A 25,000-nucleotide genomic window follows, 5' to 3' on the forward strand; every position below is an offset into this window, starting at 1 on the left:
AGAGAGAGAGAGGGGGAGAGAGAGAGAGAGAGAGAGAGAGAGAGAGAGAGAGAGGGGGAGAGGGAGAGAGAGAGAGAGAGAGAGGGAGAGAGAGGGGGAGAGGGAGAGAGAGAGAGAGAGAGAGAGAGAGGGAGGGAGGGAGAGAGAGAGAGAGAGGGAGAGAGAGGGAGAGAGAGAGGGGCAGAGTTAGGGCTGAAAATTAACTTTTAGGCTCACCTGCCAAGGGGACTGGTAGATGAAAAAATCCACCGGCCAAGTATATTTTTTACCGGCCAAAATAATAAATTGGCTTTTTTGTCACATTATATACATCTGTTTCAGTACTTTTCATTCAGATAATAGTATTATGTTGAATACATGCTTAAGGAAGAGGCCAAAGTAACATTTCAAATAAATTAGTTTAATTCGATGCCTAGAGCAATTCATAGAAATTAAATTATTCATTTCCATTCACTTCCACGGTGTAGAATTATCCATAACTACCTAACCCTACACAAATATGAGATATAAATGATCCAAGCCTTAACCTCATGGTCTTTATGTGTTTATGAACAAAATACATATACTGTAACATATTCACAGCCTGTCATCATGTAAAGTTAAACCTGAGCTGGATGAGCAGTGAAGTCAGTCAAGGAGGAACCAGTACCGTCTTCAGAGCTTATAAGCTACATGACAAGCGATCAAAGACATCCCTTCTGGTATGCTATGGAAGCCCAGAGACAGGATGGTACACATCTACTGTAGGTGTCGACTGTAGTAGCGCGCGTCCTCTGAGGTAAATGGGAACGATTTTCTGTGCGCGAGTAGCCTCGCATCACCAGTCTCTCCTAGTGCGCGAGTCATGTGACTGAAAACTTTATTTGGTGCAGCGGGGGAGCTATTTAAGTGCAACACACGGTCTATGGCATGGATGTGGCGACATCGCACGCATAATTTATTACATGACTCTATTGGTACAAACATTTACCCGCCAGCGTGGCGGATAGCCTCCGAAATTTAGTCGTCAAATGGAAATTTGACCCGCCATTGGCGGGTGGCGGGTGTTAATTTTCAGCCCTGGCCAGAGGTCATCTTCTTTTCCTGAAAAGATCCCCAACACACAACTGAGGAAGGGGTAAAGCTGTCCAGTAGAGGCCGGAGTGACCAGGCGCTGATCACATGAGTGGCATGTCTAATTTGCACCAGTAAGTAAATAATCTATAGAGGCTTTAGACCATCTATGGTGCTCAATCTCAGCCAAAGCAAATTAGGTCTGCAGTCATTAAATATTTAACAGAATGGATATTGACGACAGATTAATGAGAAATAAAGCACCATTTATGAAGCTCAAAGTTGATTTCCCCGTAGCTACTGTCGGAGGCAGAATGGTTCTAAGTACCACATCTGAAGTCAATTTCTCACTACAATGTACAATAATACTGTTATTGCTTTCTAAAAATAACCAAATGCTAATTCCGATGCTGAACCTTGGGAAGCTGGAACCGTTCTCCGGGGGTTTACGCAACTATTCCTAGCCTGATAGTAGAACCATGCGTACTGTACGTACAGCATACTACAGCACAGAAGCATACTCATCTCACAGTATACTGTACATCGACTAGTACAGTACATGTTCCATTGTGGGGCTATTTGGGCCCCTGTGTGCCGTGTGTGAGAGAGGGGCCAGGGCCGGGGGGCAGCGCTATGCAGGCTGATGTCCGGCTACGCCAACTGACACAGGCCTGGGTTTATGGAGCGCATCCGGTAATCAATCCCCTCTTTTTTTTTAATGGAAAACATACATGTATGTCAGCCAATCAATAGAGGGAGGAGGCGGAGGCAGGAGCAGGCCTTAAGGAGATGAATGAGAGCTTCCCGGGGAGGGAGAGAGAGAAAGAGACCAATCAGAGGACAGCGGGAGAGAGAGACCAGTCAGACGACAGCAGGACAGAGAGCGAGCAGCTGAAGGGGTGGGGCCAGGAACAGCTAAGATCACTACTGCGTCTGTGATAGGCAGGCCTGGGGGAGTGGGTGGGGCTGGCGGCACGGGGGAATGGCGGGACAACGTGACGAGTTCATCTCGCTCTCCCTGTCGTGGCGTGAGTGTGTGTTCATACGCGGTGGCGTAAATGGGCAGCTTATCCCGGGGGCGGGGGGGTGGAGCCGATCGGCCGCGGCGTCTCTGCAGGACGAGCGTACGGTACGGTACCTTTAAGGACGAGCGTACGGTACGGTACCTTTAAGCCTCGACTCTGCAGGATGAGCATACGGTACCTTTAAGCCTCGTCTCAGCAGGACGAGCGTACGGTACCTTTAAGGACGAGCGTACGGTACGGTACCTTTAAGGACGAGCGTACGGTACGGTACCTTTAAGGACGAGCGTACGGTACCTTTAAGCCTGGTCTCTACAGGATGAGCGTACGGTACCTTTAAGCCTCGACTCTACAGGATGAGCGTACGGTACCTTTAAGCCTCGACTCTGCAGGACGAGCGTATGGTACCTTTAAGGACGAGCGTACGGTACGGTAACTTTAAGGACGAGCGTACGGTACCTTTAAGCCTTGTGTCGCCACCAAATGCTCCGCAGCCCCAGTTGCCCGTGGCGATCGCAGAGAGGTGCTTGCTGTTGCTGTTGGACCGGAAGAACCCACAGTAAGCCTGAAACACACACACACACACACACGCGCACACACACACGCACACGCACACGCACACACACACACACACACACACACACACACACACACGCACGCACAGGTGAGGGGGGTGGAGAAGGTGTCAATTAACAAACACAAACATGGTTATTGTGCTATTTCAGGTAACCACTATAGGTCCAATGCTCTATGTGGACATATGTGATAATGTGCAGTACAATGGTTACAGGAGCTACATGTGTTCATTCAATATTTTTAATTCGAAAACCCCATATCTGGTCAAATCAGCATGTCTTGGGCCATAAACATTCATTTCTGACCAAATTTCCCCTGATAAGAGATTACCACAACAGCAGCAGAGTGTGACTGACGTGCCATGGGCTGGCGGATATCTGTGACCACCCTGTCCATCTCTGCTCCCTACAGTCCTTGCTACGGTGGCCCGTCCTTAATGAAGGTGACAGGCAATGGTCAATTTATTCTGATGCCAATTGTTTGAGAAGAAAATGTTTCTATTCAACAAACCGGGATTTTCCTATCCCATGCTGTGGACTGACCCCCAGGCCTCTGTCTCAACAGGAACACACAGCTACGGTACCGTGGCCTCCTACAGCCAGGATCCCTCCTTCACTCACACCTTTATGAACATTGTTAAAGGTGATAGGCTGCTCTGAGGCCTCGCCTCACCTTGTTCAGCTCTCTGGTCATCTTCTCGGGATGAAACTGCTCCAGGAAGTGTCGGTACTTCAGAGCATCCAGGGCCACGATCTCCGTACATCTCCTCTGCCAGTCATCTCTGGCAGGGAACACACACAGGAGGAGAAATGTTCCTCAAATATCAACACATTTTATATTGAATTCAAAAAATTACATTCTGTTGATTATATTACACTATATGTCGTAAATAAGGTCCAGGTTGTCAAAAACGAGCATTGTCCTTTAAATTAGAGTTTCTTCTCAGATTCACATTAAGAGCTTAATTAATTAATTAATTGAAGAGCTTATGGGAGATCACTGAGGTAATAATGACATGATGTTCTCCCTGGTGACATCTGTGGATGTCTGTGGATCAGGGACGTAGGTACTCGGTGACATCAGTGTGACGGAGGTCAGGGACGTAGGTACAGTCATGGACTAAAGGATTGGCACCCCTGGAATTTTTCCAGAAAATACACCATTTCTCCCAGAAATTGTTGCAATCACAAATGTCTTTGGTATACGTTTATTTCCTTTATGTGCATTGGAAGAACACAACAAAAAAAGAAAAAAGCCAAAATTGACAATTTTACAGAAAACTCAAAAAAATGGGCCGGACAAAATTGTTGGCACCCTCAACTTAATATTTGGTTACACACCCTTTGGAAGAAAGAACTGAAATCAATCGCTTCCTATAACCATCAACAAGGTTATTACACCTCTCAACTGGAATTTTGGACCACTCTTTTGCAAACTGCTCCAGGTCTCTCAGATTTGAAGGGTGCCTGCTGCAACAGCAATTTTGAGATCTCTCCATACTGTAGGTGTTCAATGGGATTTAGATCCGGACTCATTGCTGGCCACTTCAAAACTCTCCAGCGTTTTGTCTCCAACCATTTCTTGGTGCTTTTTGAGGTATGTTTCGGGTCATTGTCCTGCTGGAAGACCCATGACCTGACGCAGACCCAGCTTTCTGACACTAGGCCCCACATTTCGGCCCAAAATCATTTGATAGTCTCCAGATTTCATGATTCGTTGCACACAGTCAAGGCACCCAGTGCCAGAGCCAGCAAAACAACCCCAAAACATCTTTGAACCTCCACCATGTTTGACTGTAGATACTGTGTTCTTTTCTTTGTGGGCCTCATTCCGTTTTCTGTAAACAGTAGAATGACATGCTTTTCCAAAAAGCTCTACCTTAGTCTCTCATCTGTCCACAAAACGTTCTCCCAGAAGGATTGAGGCTCAGGTACATTTTTGCAAACTCCAGTCTGGCTTTTTTCTGTCTCTTTGTCAGCAGTGGGGTTCTCCTCGCTCTCCTGCCATAGCGCTTCATCTCATTCAGATGATGACGTATGGTCCGAGCTGACACTTCTGCACCCTGAGTCTGCAGGACAGCCTGAATGTGTGTGGAAGTTGACTGAGGATGTTTATCCACCATTCAGACTGTCCTGCGTTGCATTCTTTCCTCATTGTTTCTCTTCTGTCCACGTCCAGGGAGATAAGCCATAGTTCCATGGGTAATAAACTTCTTAATTATATTACGCACAGTGGACAAACAAACTTCAACCTGTAACCTTGAGATTGTTTATATTTTCCACAATTTTGCTTCTTAAGTCCTCAGACACTTCTCGGCTAGTCTTTCTCTTTCCATGCTTGGTGTGACACACACAGGCACACAACACAAAGGTTTAGTCAACTTTTATACATTCTACAGTAACTGGCTTCAGGTGTGATTTCTATATTGCCAGCACCTGTTACTTGCCACAGGTGAGTTTAAACGAGCATCACATGCTTGAAATAAAATGATTTCCCCACAGTTTTAAAAGGGTGCCAACAATTTTGTCCGGCCCATTTTTTGAGTTTTGTATAAAATTATGTCAATTTTGGCTTTTTTCTTCTGCTTTTATGTGTGTTTTCCAATGCATATAAAGGAAATAAACATGTGAATACCAGAAACATTTGTAATTGCAACAATTTCTGGGAGAAATGTTGCATTTTCTGGAAAAATTCCAGGGGTGCCAATACTTGCGGTGCCAATAGCCTTATTTCCACTGTGGTGCCGAACCGATACCGAGCTCAAACCGCGGCGCTCCGGACCCGTGGGAACGGTTACATGTCTGTTTCCACCTCTCTGGCTGTTGCGTTCCACGGAATGTTGTTATTGTCGGTTGCCATGGTAGTTTGTTTTGTCTCTTCACATTTCTACTAAAGAACGGTTCTGCTTCACTCAGTACGGTTAGACAACCGTGCCATGGGAACGGTTCTGGGCCCAACCGGTCCCATGTGGAAACACCGTCGGAACGGTTACCCTGCGTGCTCAGAACGGTTCGGCACCACAGTGGAAATAAGGCTATAACTTTTGTCCACCTGGTGACATCAGTGATGTAGGTACCTGGTGACATCAGTGTGAAGGATATCAGTGATGTAGGTACTTGGTGACATCAGTGTGACAGACATCAGTGATGTAGGTACCTGGGTGTCTCGTCCTTGTGGCTCTCCTTCCAGCGGTAGCTCTCAGCGTAGCCTGCATATTTACTGTACTGCTCCGTACCTGCAGAACAACGCCACAGATATTTACTATACTGTTCTGTATCTGGAGAACATGACAGATATTTACTACACTGTTCCGTATCTGGAGAACATGACAGATATTTACTACACTGTTCTGTATCTGGAGAACATCACAGATATTTACTATACTGTTCTGTATCTGGAGAACATGACAGATATTTACTACACTGTTCCGGATCTGGAGAACATGACAGATATTTACTACACTGTTCCGTATCTGGAGAACATGACAGATATTTACTACACTGTTCTGTATCTGGAGAACATCACATTTACTATACTGTTCTGTATCTGGAGAACATCACAGATATTCTTTATATACGTTTTTGTATCTGGAGAACATCACATGTCTTTACTATACTGTTCCGTACCTGGAGAACAACGCCACAGATGTATTCAGCAGACATTCACACAGCAAACCACTGTGGGTTCCTAAATGCATTTCCAAATTACATTTGGTCTCTCTCTCTCCCTCTCTCTCTCTGTCTCTTTTCCTGTTCGCCATTTTCTCTCTCTCTCTTTCTCTCTCTCTCTCGTCTCTCTCTCTCTTTCTCTCTCTCTCTCCTCTCTCTCTCCTCTCTCTCTCTCCAGTATCAATGTGTATTGGATTGACATAAATAAAGGTCATTGATCAAGAGGTAATGGGCTTACGGATGTGAAAGTGAAAGCCCAGTCTAATAGGCAGGACCCTGTCAAGTGAAAGGCTATTCATAGCTCTGCCTTTCCTACATGAAACTTCACCTTTCATTTGATGCAAATAGAAAGCCTTCTACAAAACATTACAGATGAGACTAGCTCTCCAAAAGTAATGCATACGTACAGCCGTGATCAATGCACTGAACTTTTAGACCCCGTTTTTTTTCCTACTGAGGTCTTCAGCGTGAGCTGGTGGAGTGCGGGAGGAGGAGCTTCTTGGAAGGAACTCCCCCGGGTCTCAAAGAGGGTTGGAGCACGGTCCTGTCAAAGGGACCACCCTGCTGCCCATCCAGGCCTTCTGCATTACACTGCCCCCGGTACGCATCACCTCCCCAGGGGCCTGAACGCACCGCTCATAAACACAGCTGATTAACACCGCTGATTAGCCCAGGTCTGCAGCTGCTAGCGGAGAGGGGGGCGAGGAGAGGGCGGAGTACCAACACAGTGAGGGATACGGGCCTGAACACCTCCTCGGTAACGATCTGACAAGTTAACATGTCGTACAGTTGACTGCATAACAGTACGGGTCATTTGGACAAGACGCAAACAACAACAACAACAACACTGACAAACACACAACTACAGCTGGGGAAAAAAAATCTCAGGTGAAACTAAAGCACTCGCAACACAGAGACATGGGCCCACTCCACCATACTACCCAGGGGCCCACTCCACCATACTACCCAGGGGCCCACTCCACCATACTACCCAGGGGCCCACTCCACCATACTACCCAGGGGCCCACTCCACCATACTACCCAGGGGCCCACTCCACCATACTACCCAGGGGCCCACTCCACCATACTACCCAGGGGCCCACTCCACCATACTACCCAGGGGCCCACTCCACCATACTACCCAGGGGCCCACTCCGCCATACTACCCAGGGGCCCACTCCGCCATACTACCCAGGGGCCCCCTCCGCCATATTACCCAGGGGCCCACTCCACCATACTACCCAGGGGCCCACTCTGCCATACTACCCAGGGGCCCACTCTGCCATACTACCCAGGGGCCCACTCCACCATACTACCCAGGGGCCCACTCCACCATACTACCCAGGGGCCCACTCCACCATACTACCCAGGGGCCCACTCTGCCATACTACCCAGGGGCCCAATCTGCCATACTACCCAGGGGCCCACTCCACCATACTACCCAGGGGCCCACTCCACCATACTACCCAGGGGCCCACTCCGCCATTATACCCAGGGGCCCACTCCGCCATACTACCCAGGCGCCCCAGGGAGAACAGCTTGAGACTCAATGAAAGGTTTTGCCAACTGCGCCAAGAAGGGCCTCCAGCTAACCCCTCACAGCCAGAGAGTATGACTATTAGGGCCACGGCTGCGTAACGGTCGCCAAAAGCCTCGGCTAAGCTCCGGGTCTCCGTCCAATGTAGTGGAGAGCTTTTATCCCCCCCCCCCCCCCCCCCCCCCCCAATTTCCCATTTACACCAGCCATCGCCCCGGACGAGAGAGAGAGAGAGAGAGAGACACACACACACACACACACACACACACACACACACACACGTCGCAAGATTACATCCCGTCTAGCTCTCCCCTAAAAACGACCACAGGGCCTCTGTGGACCAGCCAGCAGCTGTGCATCAGGAACCGCGCGACAGAACGCCTTCGCAAAGAACACACCATGTGATTAGTCAGTTGGTGGAGATGGTACATAGGGTGTGTGTGTGTGTGTGTGTGTGCGTGCGTGTGTGTGTGCGTGCGTCCGAGCGGATACAGAGGGCGTGCCGTGAATATTCTGTGGCGTTTTAATAAATCCAAGGCATCGCCGGCCCATTCCATTAGCAGAGCCGTGCCCTCAGCCGGGTTATAAATTCCTCTCTGTCCAAATGTAATATAGTTAAGTAGGGAGGAGGAGGAGGAGGGGGGGGGGGGGGGGGGGGGGCGGAGGACACTCAGGACAGGGAGGGGGGCCGAGGGGGGGGGACGGAGGACACTCAGGACAGGGAGGGGGGCCGAGGGGGGGGGACGGAGGACACTCAGGACAGGGAGGGGGGCCGAGGGGGGGGGACGGAGGACACTCAGGACAGGGAGGGGGGCCGTGTCTCGAAGCTGAAGGTGACTCTGAAAGGGGGGAGGTTCCGTTCCTTTTATGGGGCTTCCTTATGTTCCGCGTCGGGCAGAGACGATGGGCGGCAGCCGCCAGGGGTAAAGAGTGAGTCTAGAGGGGTAATAGTGAGTCTAGAGGGGTAGTGAGTGAGTCTAGAGGGGTAATAGTGAGTCTAGAGGGGTAAAGAGTGAGTCTAGAGCAGGGGTAATGAGTGAGTCTAGAGCAGGGGTAATGAGTGAGTCTAGAGGGGTAATAGTGAGTCTAGAGGGGTAATGAGTGAGTCTAGAGGGGTAATAGTGAGTCTAGAGGGGTAAAGAGTGAGTCTAGAGCAGGGGTAATGAGTGAGTCTAGAGGGGTAATAGTGAGTCTAGAGGGGTAGTGAGTGAGTCTAGAGGGGTAATAGTGAGTCTAGAGGGGTAATGAGTGAGTCTAGAGCAGGGGTAATGAGTGAGTCTAGAGGGGTAATAGTGAGTCTAGAGGGGTAGTGAGTGAGTCTAGAGGGGTAATAGTGAGTCTAGAGGGGTAATGAGTGAGTCTAGAGCAGGGGTAATGAGTGAGTCTAGAGGGGTAAAGAGTGAGTCTAGAGGGGTAATAGTGAGTCTAGAGGGGTAATGAGTGAGTCTAGAGGGGTAATAGTGAGTCTAGAGGGGTAGTGAGTGAGTCTAGAGGGGTAATAGTGAGTCTAGAGGGGTAATGAGTGAGTCTAGAGGGGTAATAGTGAGTCTAGAGGGGTAAAGAGTGAGTCTAGAGCAGGGGTAATAGTGAGTCTAGAGCAGGGGTAATAGTGAGTCTAGCGGGGTAATAGTGAGTCTAGAGGGGTAATAGTGAGTCTAGAGCAGGGGTAATAGTGAGTCTAGAGGGGTAATAGTGAGTCTAGAGGGGTAAAGAGTGAGTCTAGAGCAGGGGTAATAGTGAGTCTAGAGCAGGGGTAATAGTGAGTCTAGCGGGGTAATAGTGAGTCTAGAGGGGTAATAGTGAGTCTAGAGCAGGGGTAATAGTGAGTCTAGAGGGATAATAGTGAGTCTAGAGGGGTAATAGTGAGTCTAGAGGGGTAGTGAGTGAGTCTAGAGGGGTAATAGTGAGTCTAGAGGGGTAGTGAGTGAGTCTAGAGGGGTAGTGAGTGAGTCTAGAGGGGTAATAGTGAGTCTAGAGGGGTAATAGTGAGTCTAGAGCAGGGGTAATAGTGAGTCTAGAGGGGTAATAGTGAGTCTAGAGGGGTAATAGTGAGTCTAGAGGGGTAATGAGTGAGTCTAGAGCAGGGGTAATAGTGAGTCTAGAGGGGTAATAGTGAGTCTAGAGCAGGGGTAATAGTGAGTCTAGAGGGGTAATAGTGAGTCTAGAGGGGTAGTGAGTGAGTGAGTCTAGAGGGGTAGTGAGTGAGTCTAGAGGGGTAATAGTGAGTCTAGAGGGGTAATAGTGAGTCTAGAGGGGTAGTGAGTGAGTCTAGAGGGGTAATAGTGAGTCTAGAGGGGTAGTGAGTGAGTCTAGAGGGGTAATAGTGAGTCTAGAGGGGTAATGAGTGAGTCTAGAGGGGTAGTGAGTGAGTCTAGCGGGGTAATAGTGAGTCTAGAGGGGTAGTGAGTGAGTCTAGCGGGGTAATAGTGAGTCTAGAGGGGTAGTGAGTGAGTCTAGAGGGGTAATAGTGAGTCTAGAGGGGTAATAGTGAGTCTAGAGGGGTAATAGTGAGTCTAGCGGGGTAATAGTGAGTCTAGAGGGGTAATAGTGAGTCTAGAGGGGTAATAGTGAGTCTAGAGGGGTAATAGTGAGTCTAGAGGGGTAATGAGTGAGTCTAGAGGGGTAATGAGTGAGTCTAGAGGGGTAATAGTGAGTCTAGAGGGGTAGTGAGTGAGTCTAGAGGGGTAATAGTGAGTCTAGAGGGGTAATAGTGAGTCTAGAGGGGTAGTGAGTGAGTCTAGAGGGGTAGTGAGTGAGTCTAGAGGGGTAATAGTGAGTCTAGAGGGGTAATAGTGAGTCTAGAGGGGTAATAGTGAGTCTAGAGGGGTAGTGAGTGAGTCTAGAGGGGTAATAGTGAGTCTAGAGGGGTAGTGAGTGAGTCTAGAGGGGTAATAGTGAGTCTAGAGGGGTAATAGTGAGTCTAGAGGGGTAGTGAGTGAGTCTAGAGGGGTAATAGTGAGTCTAGAGGGGTAATAGTGAGTCTAGAGGGGTAGTGAGTGAGTCTAGAGGGGTAATAGTGAGTCTAGAGGGGTAATAGTGAGTCTAGAGGGGTAGTGAGTGAGTCTAGAGGGGTAATAGTGAGTCTAGAGGGGTAATAGTGAGTCTAGAGGGGTAGTGAGTGAGTCTAGAGGGGTAGTGAGTGAGTCTAGAGGGGTAATAGTGAGTCTAGAGGGGTAATAGTGAGTCTAGAGGGGTAGTGAGTGAGTCTAGAGGGGTAATAGTGAGTCTAGAGGGGTAATAGTGAGTCTAGAGGGGTAGTGAGTGAGTCTAGAGGGGTAGTGAGTGAGTCTAGAGGGGTAATAGTGAGTCTAGAGGGGTAATAGTGAGTCTAGAGCAGGGGTAATAGTGAGTCTAGAGGGGTAATAGTGAGTCTAGAGGGGTAATAGTGAGTCTAGAGGGGTAATAGTGAGTCTAGAGGGGTAATGAGTGAGTCTAGAGGGGTAATAGTGAGTCTAGAGGGGTAATGAGTGAGTCTAGAGGGGTAATAGTGAGTCTAGAGGGGTAATAGTGAGTCTAGAGGGGTAATAGTGAGTATAGAGCAGGGGTAATAGTGAGTCTAGAGGGGTAATAGTGAGTCTAGAGCAGGGGTAATAGTGAGTCTAGAGGGGTAATAGTGAGTCTAGAGGGGTAATAGTGAGTCTAGAGCAGGGGTAATCAAGTCAAGTTCTAAGAGGTCCATTTTGGCTAAGTGGCCTCAAGCCAGGGTCCATCTATGTTCTTATTTTAGAGCAGGGCATGTATAGACTACTTCTGTCTTGTAGTATCTCACTTCACTCTTCGTGTGTCGTTACGTTTCTCTGGTCATGCAGTGTCCAGCTAACTCCAACTAATGTTAGCAAGGAATCGCTCTGATTACAGTAACGTTAACGATAGCTAGGCTGTCACGTACAGACTGGTTGACGTCAGGCAATGAACACGCAGATTTGATTGGCTAGCGATGCGTGAGATAGTAAACAAATGCCGTAAAATACTAGAAAGGCTGCGCAGGCTCAAACTAGTTGCCTACGCTCCGTCAAAAGGGAGAAATTCTCAATGATTTATCGGGTTATAGACGCGGTCCGGATTGGATGTCTTCAGGGTCCGGATCCGGACCACGGTCCGCCTGTTAGTGATGGCTGGTCTAGAGTCTCCAGCAGCCCCACCCCACCTCTCCTTCCCTCCCTTTCTCTCTCTCTCCCTCCCTCCCTCTCTCTGCTGTGTGAGGGCCGTGGGGTGGAGAGAGGGGGCTGGGAGAGGGGCTACCAGACCGTGCAAACCCTCCGACCACGCCTCTCCTGCCCACACATGCAATCTGCCTCCTCCCCCCCCCCCCCCCCCCCCCGGCCCCCCCGGGCTTCAGAGAGCGCCGTGGCGCCGCCGGAGATCAATCAGGCGCAGACGACAGCTCAGGAGCCCCGGCCTTTTTTTATTTGACTCTCTCGAAACGCGGGCCGCTAAACTATAACAGCCTCGTATGACGTAAGAGGCAATGAAACAAAGCTGATGTCATACCCTCATGAAACACACACACACACACACACACACACACACACAGGACGGGCCTTTATAGGTAACGATGTGGGCTGAGGGACACGGGGCTAGTTAGAGAGAGAGAGCGTTAGATTGATGTGTTGAAGCAGAGCGCACCACACACACGCCATCGGTGATACCCAGGCAGTTCAAAACAAACGCACCCACACTGCCCTCCTCCGCACCGTCACACGTATACAGTAGATGGAGAGTTGTGTGTGTGTGTGTGGGGGGGGGGGTCGAGGGGGAGGAGAAGGGAGGGAGAGAGGGGGATTGTGGGAGGGGGACTGTCATTTAAACAGGTTGACTCAAGCACAGTGAGGCGGAGGGTGGAAGGAAAGGGCAATTCTGCTGGGGAGGCATGAAGGATAACAGGGCGGTCCCACGTGAATCAAGGTCATGGATTTAGCTTCAAACGGAGGGACGGAGGGAGGGAGAGAGAGAGAGAGAGAGAGAGAGAGAGAGAGAGAGAGAGAGAGAGAGAGAGATGAATGGAGGAGAAGAGGGTGGTGGGAGAGGATGACGACATCCCAGTCTGATTCCTGTCACGATTTCAAGCTGAGCTTAGTAATTGGTTTAGTGCGGCTCATCCCTCGGTAGCCGTATCTAGCTGTAGATGATGATGACGATATGAGGCCTAGTACAGCCTGGGTGACCTGTGACCCTGGGCGCCTAGTACAGCCTGGGTGACCTGTGACCCTGGGCGCCTAGTACAGCCTGGGTGACCTGTGACCCTGGGCGCCTAGTACAGCCTGGGTGACCTGTGACCCTGGGCGCCTAGTACAGCCTGGGTGACCTGTGACCCTGGGTGCCTAGTACAGCCTGGGTGACCTCTGAACTTGTCCTGTCCGGGACCCTCACTGATTGGCTCAATCCATTCAATGAGAAACTGTACGCGACGAGTGATGAGGTTCTTCTCAGCCCTGTAAGGGTAATGTGTGTGTGTGTGTGTGTGTGTGTGTGTGTGTGTGTGTGTGTGTGTGTGTGTGTGTGTGTGTGTGTGGTCCATAAAGGCATGGTTGGGTGAGGTTGGTGTGTAAGAACTGAGGGTTCTTTGGGTGAGGTTGGTGATTCACGCTAGGCCCTCTCGTCCAACATCAGCCTGACCTCACAAGTGATCTTCAAGATGAATGGGCAAAAATTCACACACACACACACACACACACACACACACACACACACACACACACACACACACACACACACACACACACACACACACACACACACAAGCTCCTGTAGGTGTAATCTGCAGGTGGCCTAATACTTTTGCCCACATAGAGTATGTGTATGTGTACTGTATGTGTATGTGTATGTTATATGTATGTGTATGCGTATGTGTATATGTATGTGTATGTGTATATGTATGTGTATATGTATGTGTATATGTATGTGTATGTGTATGTGTATGTGTATATGTATGTGTACTGTATGTGTATGTGTATGTGTATATGTATGTGTATATGTATGTGTATGTGTATGTGTATGTGTACTGTATGTGTATGTGTATGTGTATATGTATGTGTATGTGTATGTGACGCTGTGCGCGTCTGTCTTACCAGTGACTATGAGGCACTCGTTGTAGTCCAGGGCTTCTGTGAAGAGGCGTGAGATGATGAGCTCGGGGTTGATGAGGAAGCGGATCTCCTCCTGGACCAGCCCCAGGCCCGTGACTCCGCCCCCCACCATCCTGTTGGCGAAGTCCACCTGGAGACGCACGCGCAACCAACACACGTCCGTCAGATACATACGCCTGGGTGCTCTACATCACTTCTGTTAAATGGTAAATGGACTGCACTTATATATATATATATATATATATAGCGCTTTTATCCAAAGCGATTTACAGTGGCCTCTCATTCACCCATTCACACACACACACTCACACACCAATGGCGGCAGCTGCCATGCGAGGTGCACGCCTGCTCACTGGAAGCAATTCGGGGTTCGGTGTCTTGCCCAAGGACATTTTGACATGTGGACAGGAGGAGCTGGGATTCAAACCTCTGAGGGCGACTGGATGATCTGCTCTACAGAACCTCCTGAGCCATAGCCGCCTCCCACTGCCCCCCACCGCCCCTCCATAGCCGCCTCCCACTGCCCCCCACCGCCCCTCCATAGCCCCCCCACCGCCCCCACCGCCCCTCCATAGCCGCCTCCCACTGCCCCCCACCGCCCCTCCATAGCCGCCCCCACCGCCCCTCCATAGCCCCCCCCACCACCCCCCACCGCCCCTCCATAGCCGCCTCCCACTGCCCCCCACCGCCCCTCCATAGCCGCCTCCCACCGCCCCCACCGCCCCTCCATAGCCCCCCCCACTGCCCCCCACCGCCCCTCCATAGCCACCCCCACCGCCCCTCCATAGCCCCCCCACCGCCTCCCACCGCCCCTCCATAGCCACCCCCACCGCCCCTCCATAGCCACCCCCACCGCCCCTCCATAGCCCCCCCCACCGCCCCTCCATAGCCACCCCCACCGCCCCTCCATAGCCCCCCCCACCGCCCCTCCATAGCCCCCCCACCGCCCCCCACCGCCCCCCCACCGCCCCCCACCGCCTCCCACCGCCCCTCCATAGCCCCCCCACCGCCCCCCACCGCCCCTTATCAGAATGCTGACTGCTGCAGAGCTGCGCCCAAAAGGTTCTACTATTGATTCTGTTAGATGTACTGTGCCGTCTGTCTGACTCTCTCTCAGCCATCACATCTGCTATATCCACCCCTCACCTCTGGTTGGCCTGTTTGGTGTCCCTCCTACTGACCACTCACTGACCCTCCTACTGACCACTCACTGAACTGCCTACTGACCCACTGACCTGCCTACTGACCACTCACTGACCTGCCTACTGACCACTCACTGACCCTCCTACTGACCCTCCTACTGACCACTCACTGACCCTCCTACTGACCACTCACTGACCTGCCTACTGACCACTCACTGACCCTCCTACTGACCCTCCTACTGACCACTCACTGACCCTCCTACTGACCACTCACTGACCTGCCTACTGACCACTCACTGACCCTCCTACTGACAACTCACTGACGTCCTATTTTGTCGATCCTCTGTTCTCACATTGCTACTGTAGCGAGGTGTGTTATTCTGATGCTCTGGAAGAATCCTTGTTCTCCCTCTCATACACACTAGATAAAGGATGATTTCATCTCTCTGGAGAATCCTTGTTCTCCCTCTCATACACACTAGATAAAGGATGATTTCATATTTCTGGAGTTAGAGAAAATCAAACCTTCCCTTTGTGGCTCTGCCGCTAAATTCTCTAAAGTCTGGCGACCTGTCCTCGATCCTGTCAGATCCCTTCAGCTGGACGTTGTCCTCTCTGCTCAAGTGACCCCCTGTCCTGTACCTCTGGGCCCAGGCCTGGTTGGCCTGGTTTCCCCATGCTAGTAGCACACAGCGTGTCCAGTATGTTCATGCCTCCATAGTGTTCTGAACATTGACTATTTCACTTATTTTTGACTTGTTCGTATTGTTTTATGGGGGCGGTTTATGTTGGGGGCGGTTTATGTTGGGGGCGGCTGTAGCTCAGTTGGTAGAGTGGGTTGTTCAATGATCGAAGGGTCAGTGGTTCGAATCCCAGCTCCGACTGTCCACATGTCGAAGTGTCCTTGAGCAAGACACCTAACCCCACATTGCTCCCAATGAGCAGGTTAGCACCTTGCATGGCAGCTACCGCCATTGGTGTGTGAATGTGTGAATGAGAGGCCATTGTAAAGCGCTTTGAGTGCCGCTAAGGTGGAAAAGCGCTATATAAGTGCAGTCCATTTACCATTTTATGTTAATTTATTTTTGTTTTCTTTTTCCCTTTTTATTTTTGACATTACCGCCTTGTCAGTATCATTACTACCCCTATAAATGTCTCTTATTCCACTAACCTATGTACAATGGTCTATGTATGTGTTCCGTTTTCTCTTTTTTTGTGGAAAAAAATCCTATAAATAAATAATATATTTAAAAAAAGATATAGCGTGTTTAGCCGTACAGCTAACATCACACAGGCTCAGAGCAGCTGGCCTCTGTTACAAACTGTCAGCTCAAACATCAGCCGAGGCCAGACAGAGAGGGCAGCACTAACACATCAACAGACAAACAACGGCCTGTCACACCTCACAGTGAAAAGGGTTTCTTCCCCCACTTTGACAGCTGCAGTCTCTCAGCAGCTTCGTTGGGCTCTCTTATGTCAACCGGTGTCAAAGGTCCTGACTGACTGACCTATCACGTTTGTCTGAGGGCCACGCGCGAGAGCCTCGGCCCGTTTTAGAGAGAGAGAGAGAGAGAGAGATGTGAGAGAGAGAGGGTGAGAGAGAGGTGAGAGAGAGAGAGAGAGGGAGGCAGAAAGAGAGAGAGAGATGTGAGAGAGAGAGAGGGTGAGAGAGAGGTGAGAGAGAGAGAGGGAGGCAGAAAGAGAGAGAGAGAGAGAGAGGGAGGGAGAGAGAGAGAGGGGGGGGGGCAGAAAGAGAGAGAGAGAGGGACAGAGAGAGATAGAGACTAGGGGAGATGCAGAAAGAGAGAGAAGGAGAGAGGGACAGAGAGAGAGAGAGAGGGGGGGCAGAAAGAGAGAGAGGGAGAGAGGGACAGAGAGAGAGAGAGAGAGGAGCTGAGGAGCTAACTCATCCTCAGGAGGAACATCTCAGTTGGCCGAGCTTCTTCCTTCACTACCCCCCACTGTGGTTGTCTAACGCAGACAGACGTCCTGAGAGCGCCGGACTGCTTCCTGTCTGACGATAATCACATCAGCCTGTTGTTACTACAAAGACGCATACAGACATCTGTCAACGCTCAGCAGCGGTCTGGCACCCTCACCGAGGCACGCCATGGACACAACATCTCAACATTGACCTTTTGTGTAGTTTGTGTGTTTGATGGAACTCAAGACGAGCGCGAGGGCCGGCCTGGTCGGTCAGAGCGCTGCTGTACGTCCGGTCAGGGGCCAAGGACGCTGCTCGCTGGACCACAGCCACGGGGCTCGGAGCGGGCAGACACCGGGCAGCCAGGAGAAGTCTGCCAGCTCATCTATCCCCCGTGATCAAAGCGTGTGTGTATGTGTGTGTGTGTGTATGTGTGACTGTGCCCCTCCCTCAATCCTCCCCTACACCCTTGCATTGCTTATTTCCTTTACCCCCCGTCTCTCTCTCTCTCTCTCTCTCTCTCTCTCTCTCTCTCTCTCTCTCTCTCTCTCTCTCTCTCTCTCTCTCTCTCTAACCCCTCGATCGCCCTCCTTCTGACAGAATGACGGCCCGACCCCCTGCCTATCAAACGCCGACGCGCCCTACCCTTGCCCGCTCTGCCGAGGGTAGCCATCAATCTGCCTGCGGGACCCCTGGCCTGTGGGACGCCCCCCGCCCCCACCCCCCCTGCCCCTCCACGGTCCTCCGCTCCACCTCTCATCCCCCCTGAGCCACTCATGTGTACCCATCAGCTGTCAGCCACGCCGGGAAACACGTCAGCAAGCTCCACACACAGTCAGAGAGAGGCGGGGGGAGGTGTGTGTGTGTGTGTGTGTGTGTGTGTGTGGGGGGGGTGGGCGGGGGGGACTAAACAGACAAGGAGACAGGAGGACAAACAGACAGACAGAACCCACGCAGATAACCCCTGGTGAAAGACAGACAGCCTGACAGGTAAGCGAGTGACGACCCACGAGTGACGACCCACGCAGCCTCGGCCCAAAGTCACGCTGACAGCCGGAGACTCGCGGGTCGTACCAACACGGAGGCGTCACTCTGGGGGGACGCTGGTCTGGGCCCCAACGCCTCACAAACACTTCAACTACTGAACACCTCGCCTATACGATAGACAATAGCGGTTGAATCTTGCCTATACAATAGACAACAACAGATTCTGCACAACTGTGTGCTTGAATGTTATTTAATTGCACTGCTTATACTGCTGTGTATTACAGACACAGACACAGTCATTCATGATCGGAGGGGATTAATAGATGAGGATGACACTGATAGATTGCTAGACCACGGATAGTAAATTGCCAGTTTGGGAACCGTTAAACGTCTAGCTGCAAATTCCAATGAGCCTGTACCTGTACTTGTAACAGTACACATGCCAAATAAACTGTCTATTCTATTCTATTTTATTCTATCCTAGGTAGAGATCGGGAGGGACTGAAGGTTCTTACGCTGAAAAGATCAGAACTAGAATATCTGCGGCAGGAAGTGAACTCGCCGACGCCGGCTGACTGAGTTAGGGCGCGGGGGCGGAGGAAGGGGAGGAGCCGGTCCAGGTGTGGCGGTGCGGTGCTCACCTGCAGCATCCCGTATCCCTCGTCCTCGATGGTGCCCTCGCAGGTGATGTGGAGCCGCCCCAGCTGAGCCTGGGAGCTGGAGGGGGACAGGTGACAGAGCCATGTCACTGACCCCTTAACCAGTCATTCATACAGTACCCTCACACAAAGGACAGGAAGTGACACCCCTGTCCTTGTCCAAGACAATCCGCTCCGCCGCATTACATGTTGTTCCTTGGCTCAGTTTTTGTTTTGTTTTGTTGTTGTTGTTGTTTTTTTGGGGGGGGGCGTGATAGATGGTGACAGACAGATAGTTCATCCAATCACCTGCCTGTATTGTTTTGACAGTGCCTTTTCCAAACAGTTTCCAACGGAGCTTGCCCATATGGCGGGTCAGGTTAATGATGTGTGTCACCCGAGGCTAATAGATAGAGATATAGATACCACAAGAACTGTACTCATTTTGGGGTGAAAGGCAAAGATATTCAGCCTGACATGTTTTGCAACGACAGACTACATAGGCCTCATCATCTGAGGGGCCTGTACTGTGTGTGTGTGTGTGTGTGTGTGTGTGTGTGTGTGTGTGTGTGAGAGAGAGAGAGAGAGAGAGAGAGAAAGGGAGAGAGAGAGAGGGAGAAACCAACAGAGTGAGTGACTGAGTCAGAGAGAGAGAGAAGAGTGAGAGAGAGAGAGAGAGAAAGAAGAGTGAGAGAGAGAGAGAGAGAGAAAGAAGAGTGAGAGAGAGAGAGCAAGAGATAGAGAGAGAGAAAGAAGAATGAGAGCGAGAGAGAGAGAGAGAGAAAGAAGAGTGAGAGAGAGAGAGAAGAGTGAGAGAGAGAGAGAGAGAGAGAGAAGAGTGAGAGAGAGAGAGCGAGAGAGAGAGAAAGAAGAGTGAGAGCGAGAGAAAGAAGAGAGAGCAAGAGAGAGAGAGAGAGAAAGGAGAGAGAGAGAGAGAGAGAGAGAGAAAGAAGAGTGAGATAGAGAGAGAGAGAGAGAAAGGAGAGAGAGAGAGAGAGAGAGAGAGAGAAAGAAGAGTGAGATAGAGAGAGAGAGAATTGCAATATTGTACCTTTCCCAGTTTGGAGGGTTGGTCAGTATTTGCCTTGTAAACGTGACAAGACCTGTAAGTTCTAGAGAGGTGAGAGAATACAGAGATGAACATCTCACAGATACAGAGACACGGCCAATGAATAACCCACCATTACCCACACACACATACAGAGAGCTGATTCTGGATGCAGTCGCTGGTGCTTACTGTGCTGTGTGACTCTTCTGAAGTAGCACATCAGAGTCTTCAGTTTTTCTATCTTCTTTGGTGAGGAACCTTCAAACAACCTGAAAGCAAGATCATCAGAGTCAGTCATCAGAGATGTTGCCTGTACAACACGCTGGAGTAGAGGGTGAAGCACATTTCACCATGTCTGGAGAGACCAGTAATGTCTCTCAGAGACAGTTAACCATGTCTGGAGACACCTCAGTAATGTCTCTCAGAGACCGTTAACCATGTCTGGAGAGACCACCTCAGTAATGTCTCTCAGAGACCGTTAACCATGTCTGGAGAGACCAGTAATGTCTCTCAGAGACAGTTAACCATGTCTGGAGACACCTCAGTAATGTCTCTCAGAGACCGTTAACCATGTCTGGAGAGACCTCAGTAATGTCTCTCAGAGACCGTTAACCATGTCTGGAGAGACCACCTCAGTAATGTCTCTCAGAGACCGTTAACCATGTCTGGAGAGACCACCTCGGTAATGTCTCTCAGAGACAGTTAACCATGTCTGGAGAGACCACCTCGGTAATGTCTCTCAGAGACAGTTAACCATGTCTGGAGAGACCAGTAATGTCTCTCAGAGACAGTTAACCATGTCTGGAGAGACCACCTCAGTAATGTCTCTCAGAGACAGTTAACCATGTCTGGAGAGACCACCTCAGTAATGTCTCTCAGAGACAGTTAACCATGTCTGGAGAGACCTCAGTAATGTCTCTCAGAGACAGTTAACCATGTCTGGAGAGACCACCTCAGTAATGTCTCTCAGAGACAGTTAACCATGTCTGGAGAGACCACCTCAGTAATGTCTCTCAGAGACAGTTAACCATGTCTGGAGAGACCTCAGTAATGTCTCTCAGAGACAGTTAACCATGTCTGGAGAGACCTCAGTAATGTCTCTCAGAGACAGTTAACCATGTCTGGAGAGACCTCAGTAATGTCTCTCAGAGACCGTTAACCATGTCTGCAGAGACCACCTCAGTAATGTCTCTCAGAGACCGTTAACCATGTCTGGAGAGACCACCTCAGTAATGTCTCTCAGAGACAGTTAACCATGTCTGGAGAGACCACCTCAGTAATGTCTCTCAGAGACAGTTAACCATGTCTGGAGAGACCTCAGTAATGTCTCTCAGAGACAGTTATCCATGTCTGGAGAGACCACCTCAGTAATGTCTCTCAGAGCAGTTAACCATGTCTGCAGAGACCTCAGTAATGTCTCTCAGAGACAGTTAACCATGTCTGGAGAGACCTCAGTAATGTCTCTCAGAGACAGTTAACCATGTCTGAGAGACCTCAGTAATGTCTCTCAGAGACAGTAACCATGTCTGGAGAGACCACCTCAGTAATGTCTCTCAGAGACAGTTAACCATGTCTGGAGAGACCACCTCAGTAATGTCTCTCAGAGACCGTTAACCATGTCTGGAGAGACCACCTCAGTAATGTCTCTCAGAGACAGTTAACCATGTCTGGAGAGACCACCTCGGTAATGTCTCTCAGAGACAGTTAACCATGTCTGGAGAGACCTCAGTAATGTCTCTCAGAGACAGTTAACCATGTCTGGAGAGACCACCTCGGTAATGTCTCTCAGAGACAGTTAACCATGTCTGGAGAGACCACCTCAGTAATGTCTCTCAGAGACAGTTAACCATGTCTGGAGAGACCTCAGTAATGTCTCTCAGAGACAGTTAACCATGTCTGGAGAGACCACCTCCGTAATGTCTCTCAGAGACAGTTAACCATGTCTGGAGAGACCACCTCAGTAATGTCTCTCAGAGACCGTTAACCATGTCTGGAGAGACCTCAGTAATGTCTCTCAGAGACAGTTAACCATGTCTGGAGAGACCACCTCAGTAATGTCTCTCAGAGACAGTTAACCATGTCTGGAGAGACCACCTCAGTAATGTCTCTCAGAGACAGTTAACCATGTCTGGAGAGACCTCTGTGATTGTCTCTCAGAGACAGTTAACCATGTCTGGAGAGACCTCAGTAATGTCTCTCAGAGACAGTTAACCATGTCTGGAGAGACCACCTCAGTAATGTCTCTCAGAGACCGTTAACCATGTCTGGAGAGACCTCAGTAATGTCTCTCAGAGACAGTTAACCATGTCTGGAGAGACCTCAGTAATCTCTCAGAGACAGTTAACCATGTCTGGAGAGACCACCTCAGTAATGTCTCTCAGAGACAGTTAACCATGTCTGGAGAGACCTCAGTAATGTCTCTCAGAGACAGTTAACCATGTCTGGAGAGACCTCAGTAATGTCTCTCAGAGACAGTTAACCATGTCTGGAGAGACCTCAGTAATGTCTCTCAGAGACAGTTAACCATGTCTGGAGAGACCTCAGTAATGTCTCTCAGAGACAGTTAACCATGTCTGGAGAGACCTCAGTAATGTCTCTCAGAGACCGTTAACCATGTCTGCAGAGACCTCAGTAATGTCTCTCAGAGACCGTTAACCATGTCTGGAGAGACCTCAGTAATGTCTCTCAGAGACAGTTAACCATGTCTGCAGAGACCACCTCAGTAATGTCTCTCAGAGACAGTTAACCATGTCTGGAGAGACCACCTCAGTAATGTCTCTCAGAGACAGTTAACCATGTCTGCAGAGACCTCAGTAATGTCTCTCAGAGACCGTTAACCATGTCTGGAGAGACCTCAGTAATGTCTCTCAGAGACAGTTAACCATGTCTGCAGAGACCTCAGTAATGTCTTGAGAATCCTCATGCTTTCCAGTCACTGGATTGCGCCCTGCTTCCACAATGCTTCGGCATGTAAGTAAAGCCTTCAATCTAGAACGATCTCTCTCCAACCCCCCCCCCCCCACACACACACACACACACACTCGCCTCTACCCCCCCCACACACACACACACACACACTCGCCTCTACCCCCCCCCCCCCACCCATCCTCCCCTTGCCTCAAACTCAACAACGGCACTGCCCAAGGGGCTCTGGGTCTAGAGTGCCAGCACAAAGAGCACAGTAGAGGGGGAGAGAGAGGGAGAGAGAGGGAGGGGGAGAGAGAGGGAGAGAGAGACTGAGAGAGAGAGCCAACACAAAGACTACAGCAGTCGAGAGAGAGAGAGAGAGAGAGAGAGAGAGAACCCTATTCTGGCACTCTGTTCTCCCTCCATTAAAAGCAGGCTGACCTGATGTCTAATCACAGTCCTGCCCCCCCTGCATCCCCCACAGAGGGGGGGGGGGGAGAACAGGGGGAGGGAGAAGAGGGGGGGGGGAGAACAGGGGGAGGGAGAACAGGGGCAACAAATGAAATGACAAAAGGAAAGCTGATGCACTAAAAGCCCTTCAGGGAAAAAGAAAAAGCTCATTTATTTAAGTCGCTCCCTGCCTGCATGTCGGCAAGATTGTTTTTTTGTTTTTTTTACTCTTTCCCTCTCCCTCTCCCTCTCCCTCTCTCTCTCTCTCTCTCTCTCTCTCTCTCTCTCTCTCTCTCTCTCTCTCTCTCTCTCTCTCTCTCTCTCTCTCTCTCTCTCTCTCTCTCTCTCCCTCCCTCCCTCCCTCCCTCCCTCCTCCTCTCTCTCTCTCTCTCCTCTCAGCCAGTGAGACCAATTTGGTGTAATGCAGCCCGGAAGGCGACCTGTCTGTCGGATAGTGGGGGGGGGGCGAGCGACAGAGCACAGCCACAAATCACAGCTCTCTCTGGAGGGACGCAAATAATACTCCTGATATGTAACGCTGCCCATAAATAATACTCCCCTGATATGTAACTCTGCCCATAAATAATACTCCTCTGATATGTAACTCTGCCCATAAATAATACTCCTCTGATATGTAACTCTGCCCATAAATAATACTCCTCTGATATGTAACTCTGCCCATAAATAATACTCCTCTGATATGTAACTCTGCCCATAAATAATACTCCTCTGATATGTAACTCTGCCCATAAATAATACTCCTCTGATATGTAACTCTGCCCATAAATAACCACCAGCAGACGGGCAGCGTTCCATTGGAGGTTTTTAGTGAGAGTGGGGGTGTGCCCCGTGTGCCCCGTTAAACATTCAAACCAGTACCATCTACTGTGACCAGCTACCGGTTCAGTTTTCCAATCATTTGACCTATTACCTCCGCCCCATCGAAAGCGCAGGGCGAGAGGTAATGTTTTCGCTGGCGTGTTTCTTGGTTTATTGCTTGGTGTGTTTGTTAGCAGGATTACGTCTACCAGACTGATTTTCATGAAAGTCGGTGGAGGGGTGCAGCATGGGCCAACTTAGAACCCGTTCCATTTTGGAGCGGATCCACCACAGGGCCGTATCTCAACGTGGGAAGGCCGACGAGACGCTGGGTTGGACGGGCATGAAGCTCTCAACCTAACGAATGCAGCGATATCAAACATGCTTCGCACAGAGCCCCAAGATGCATCTACGGGCGGAGGCCTGTGCTCCCCGACCACCATTTCTAGTCATCAGGGGAAATGATGTCACTGAGGCAGCCTGGATGGATCAGGGACCGGCCCTTTATGTCTGGAAGTGCCTTTAGTCACGGACCGGTCTTTATTAGGCTGCTCCTCCATGGCGTCTCCTCGTCTGAAGGAGGAAAACGCTGCTCCTCCATGGCGTCTCCTCGTCTGAAGGAGGAAAACGCTGCTCCTCCATGGCGTCTCCTCGTCTGAAGGAGGAAAACGCTGCTCCTCCATGGCGTCTCCTCGTCTGAAGGAGGAAAACGCTGCTCCTCCATGGCGTCTCCTCGTCTGAAGGAGGAAAACGCTGCTCCTCTATGGCGTCTCCTCGTCTGAAGGAGGAAAACGCTGCTCCTCCATGGCGTCTCCTCGTCTGAAGGAGGAAAACGCTGCTCCTCTAGGGCGTCTCCTCGTCTGAAGGAGGAAAACGCTGCTCCTCCATGGCGTCTCCTCGTCTGAAGGAGGAAAACGCTGCTCCTCTATGGCGTCTCCTCGTCTGAAGGAGGAAAACGCTGCTCCTCTATGGCGTCTCCTCGTCTGAAGGAGGAAAACGCTGCTCCTCTAGGGCGTCTCCTCGTCTGAAGGAGGAAAACGCTGCTCCTCTATGGCGTCTCCTCGTCTGAAGGAGGAAAACGCTGCTCCTCCATGGCGTCTCCTCGTCTGAAGGAGGAAAACGCTGCTCCTCTAGGGCGTCTCC

General features: G+C 50.4%; 1 protein-coding gene across 1 annotated transcript in view; it reads right to left on the reverse strand.

The window, feature by feature from the left end:
* Positions 1 to 2,534: 2,534 nt before the first annotated feature.
* Positions 2,535 to 25,000, reverse strand: part of LOC311328598 (poly(ADP-ribose) glycohydrolase-like) — a gene marked incomplete at its 3' end in the record, with an annotated part of 24,848 nt that continues 2,382 nt past the window's right edge. Inside the window, exons 2-8 of the mRNA XM_084462544.1 lie at positions 19,871 to 19,950; positions 19,685 to 19,745; positions 18,637 to 18,712; positions 13,925 to 14,072; positions 5,808 to 5,886; positions 3,324 to 3,432; positions 2,535 to 2,640 (exon numbers count right to left, since the gene is read on the reverse strand). Of these exons, the coding sequence (XP_084318670.1) occupies positions 2,535 to 2,640; positions 3,324 to 3,432; positions 5,808 to 5,886; positions 13,925 to 14,072; positions 18,637 to 18,712; positions 19,685 to 19,745; positions 19,871 to 19,950 (659 nt within the window). The remainder of the gene's footprint in view (positions 2,641 to 3,323; positions 3,433 to 5,807; positions 5,887 to 13,924; positions 14,073 to 18,636; positions 18,713 to 19,684; positions 19,746 to 19,870; positions 19,951 to 25,000) is intronic.

Source organism: Borostomias antarcticus, assembly GCF_949987555.1.
Source record: "Borostomias antarcticus genome assembly, contig: scaffold_491, whole genome shotgun sequence".
NCBI classification, from domain to species: domain Eukaryota; kingdom Metazoa; phylum Chordata; class Actinopteri; order Stomiiformes; family Stomiidae; genus Borostomias; species Borostomias antarcticus.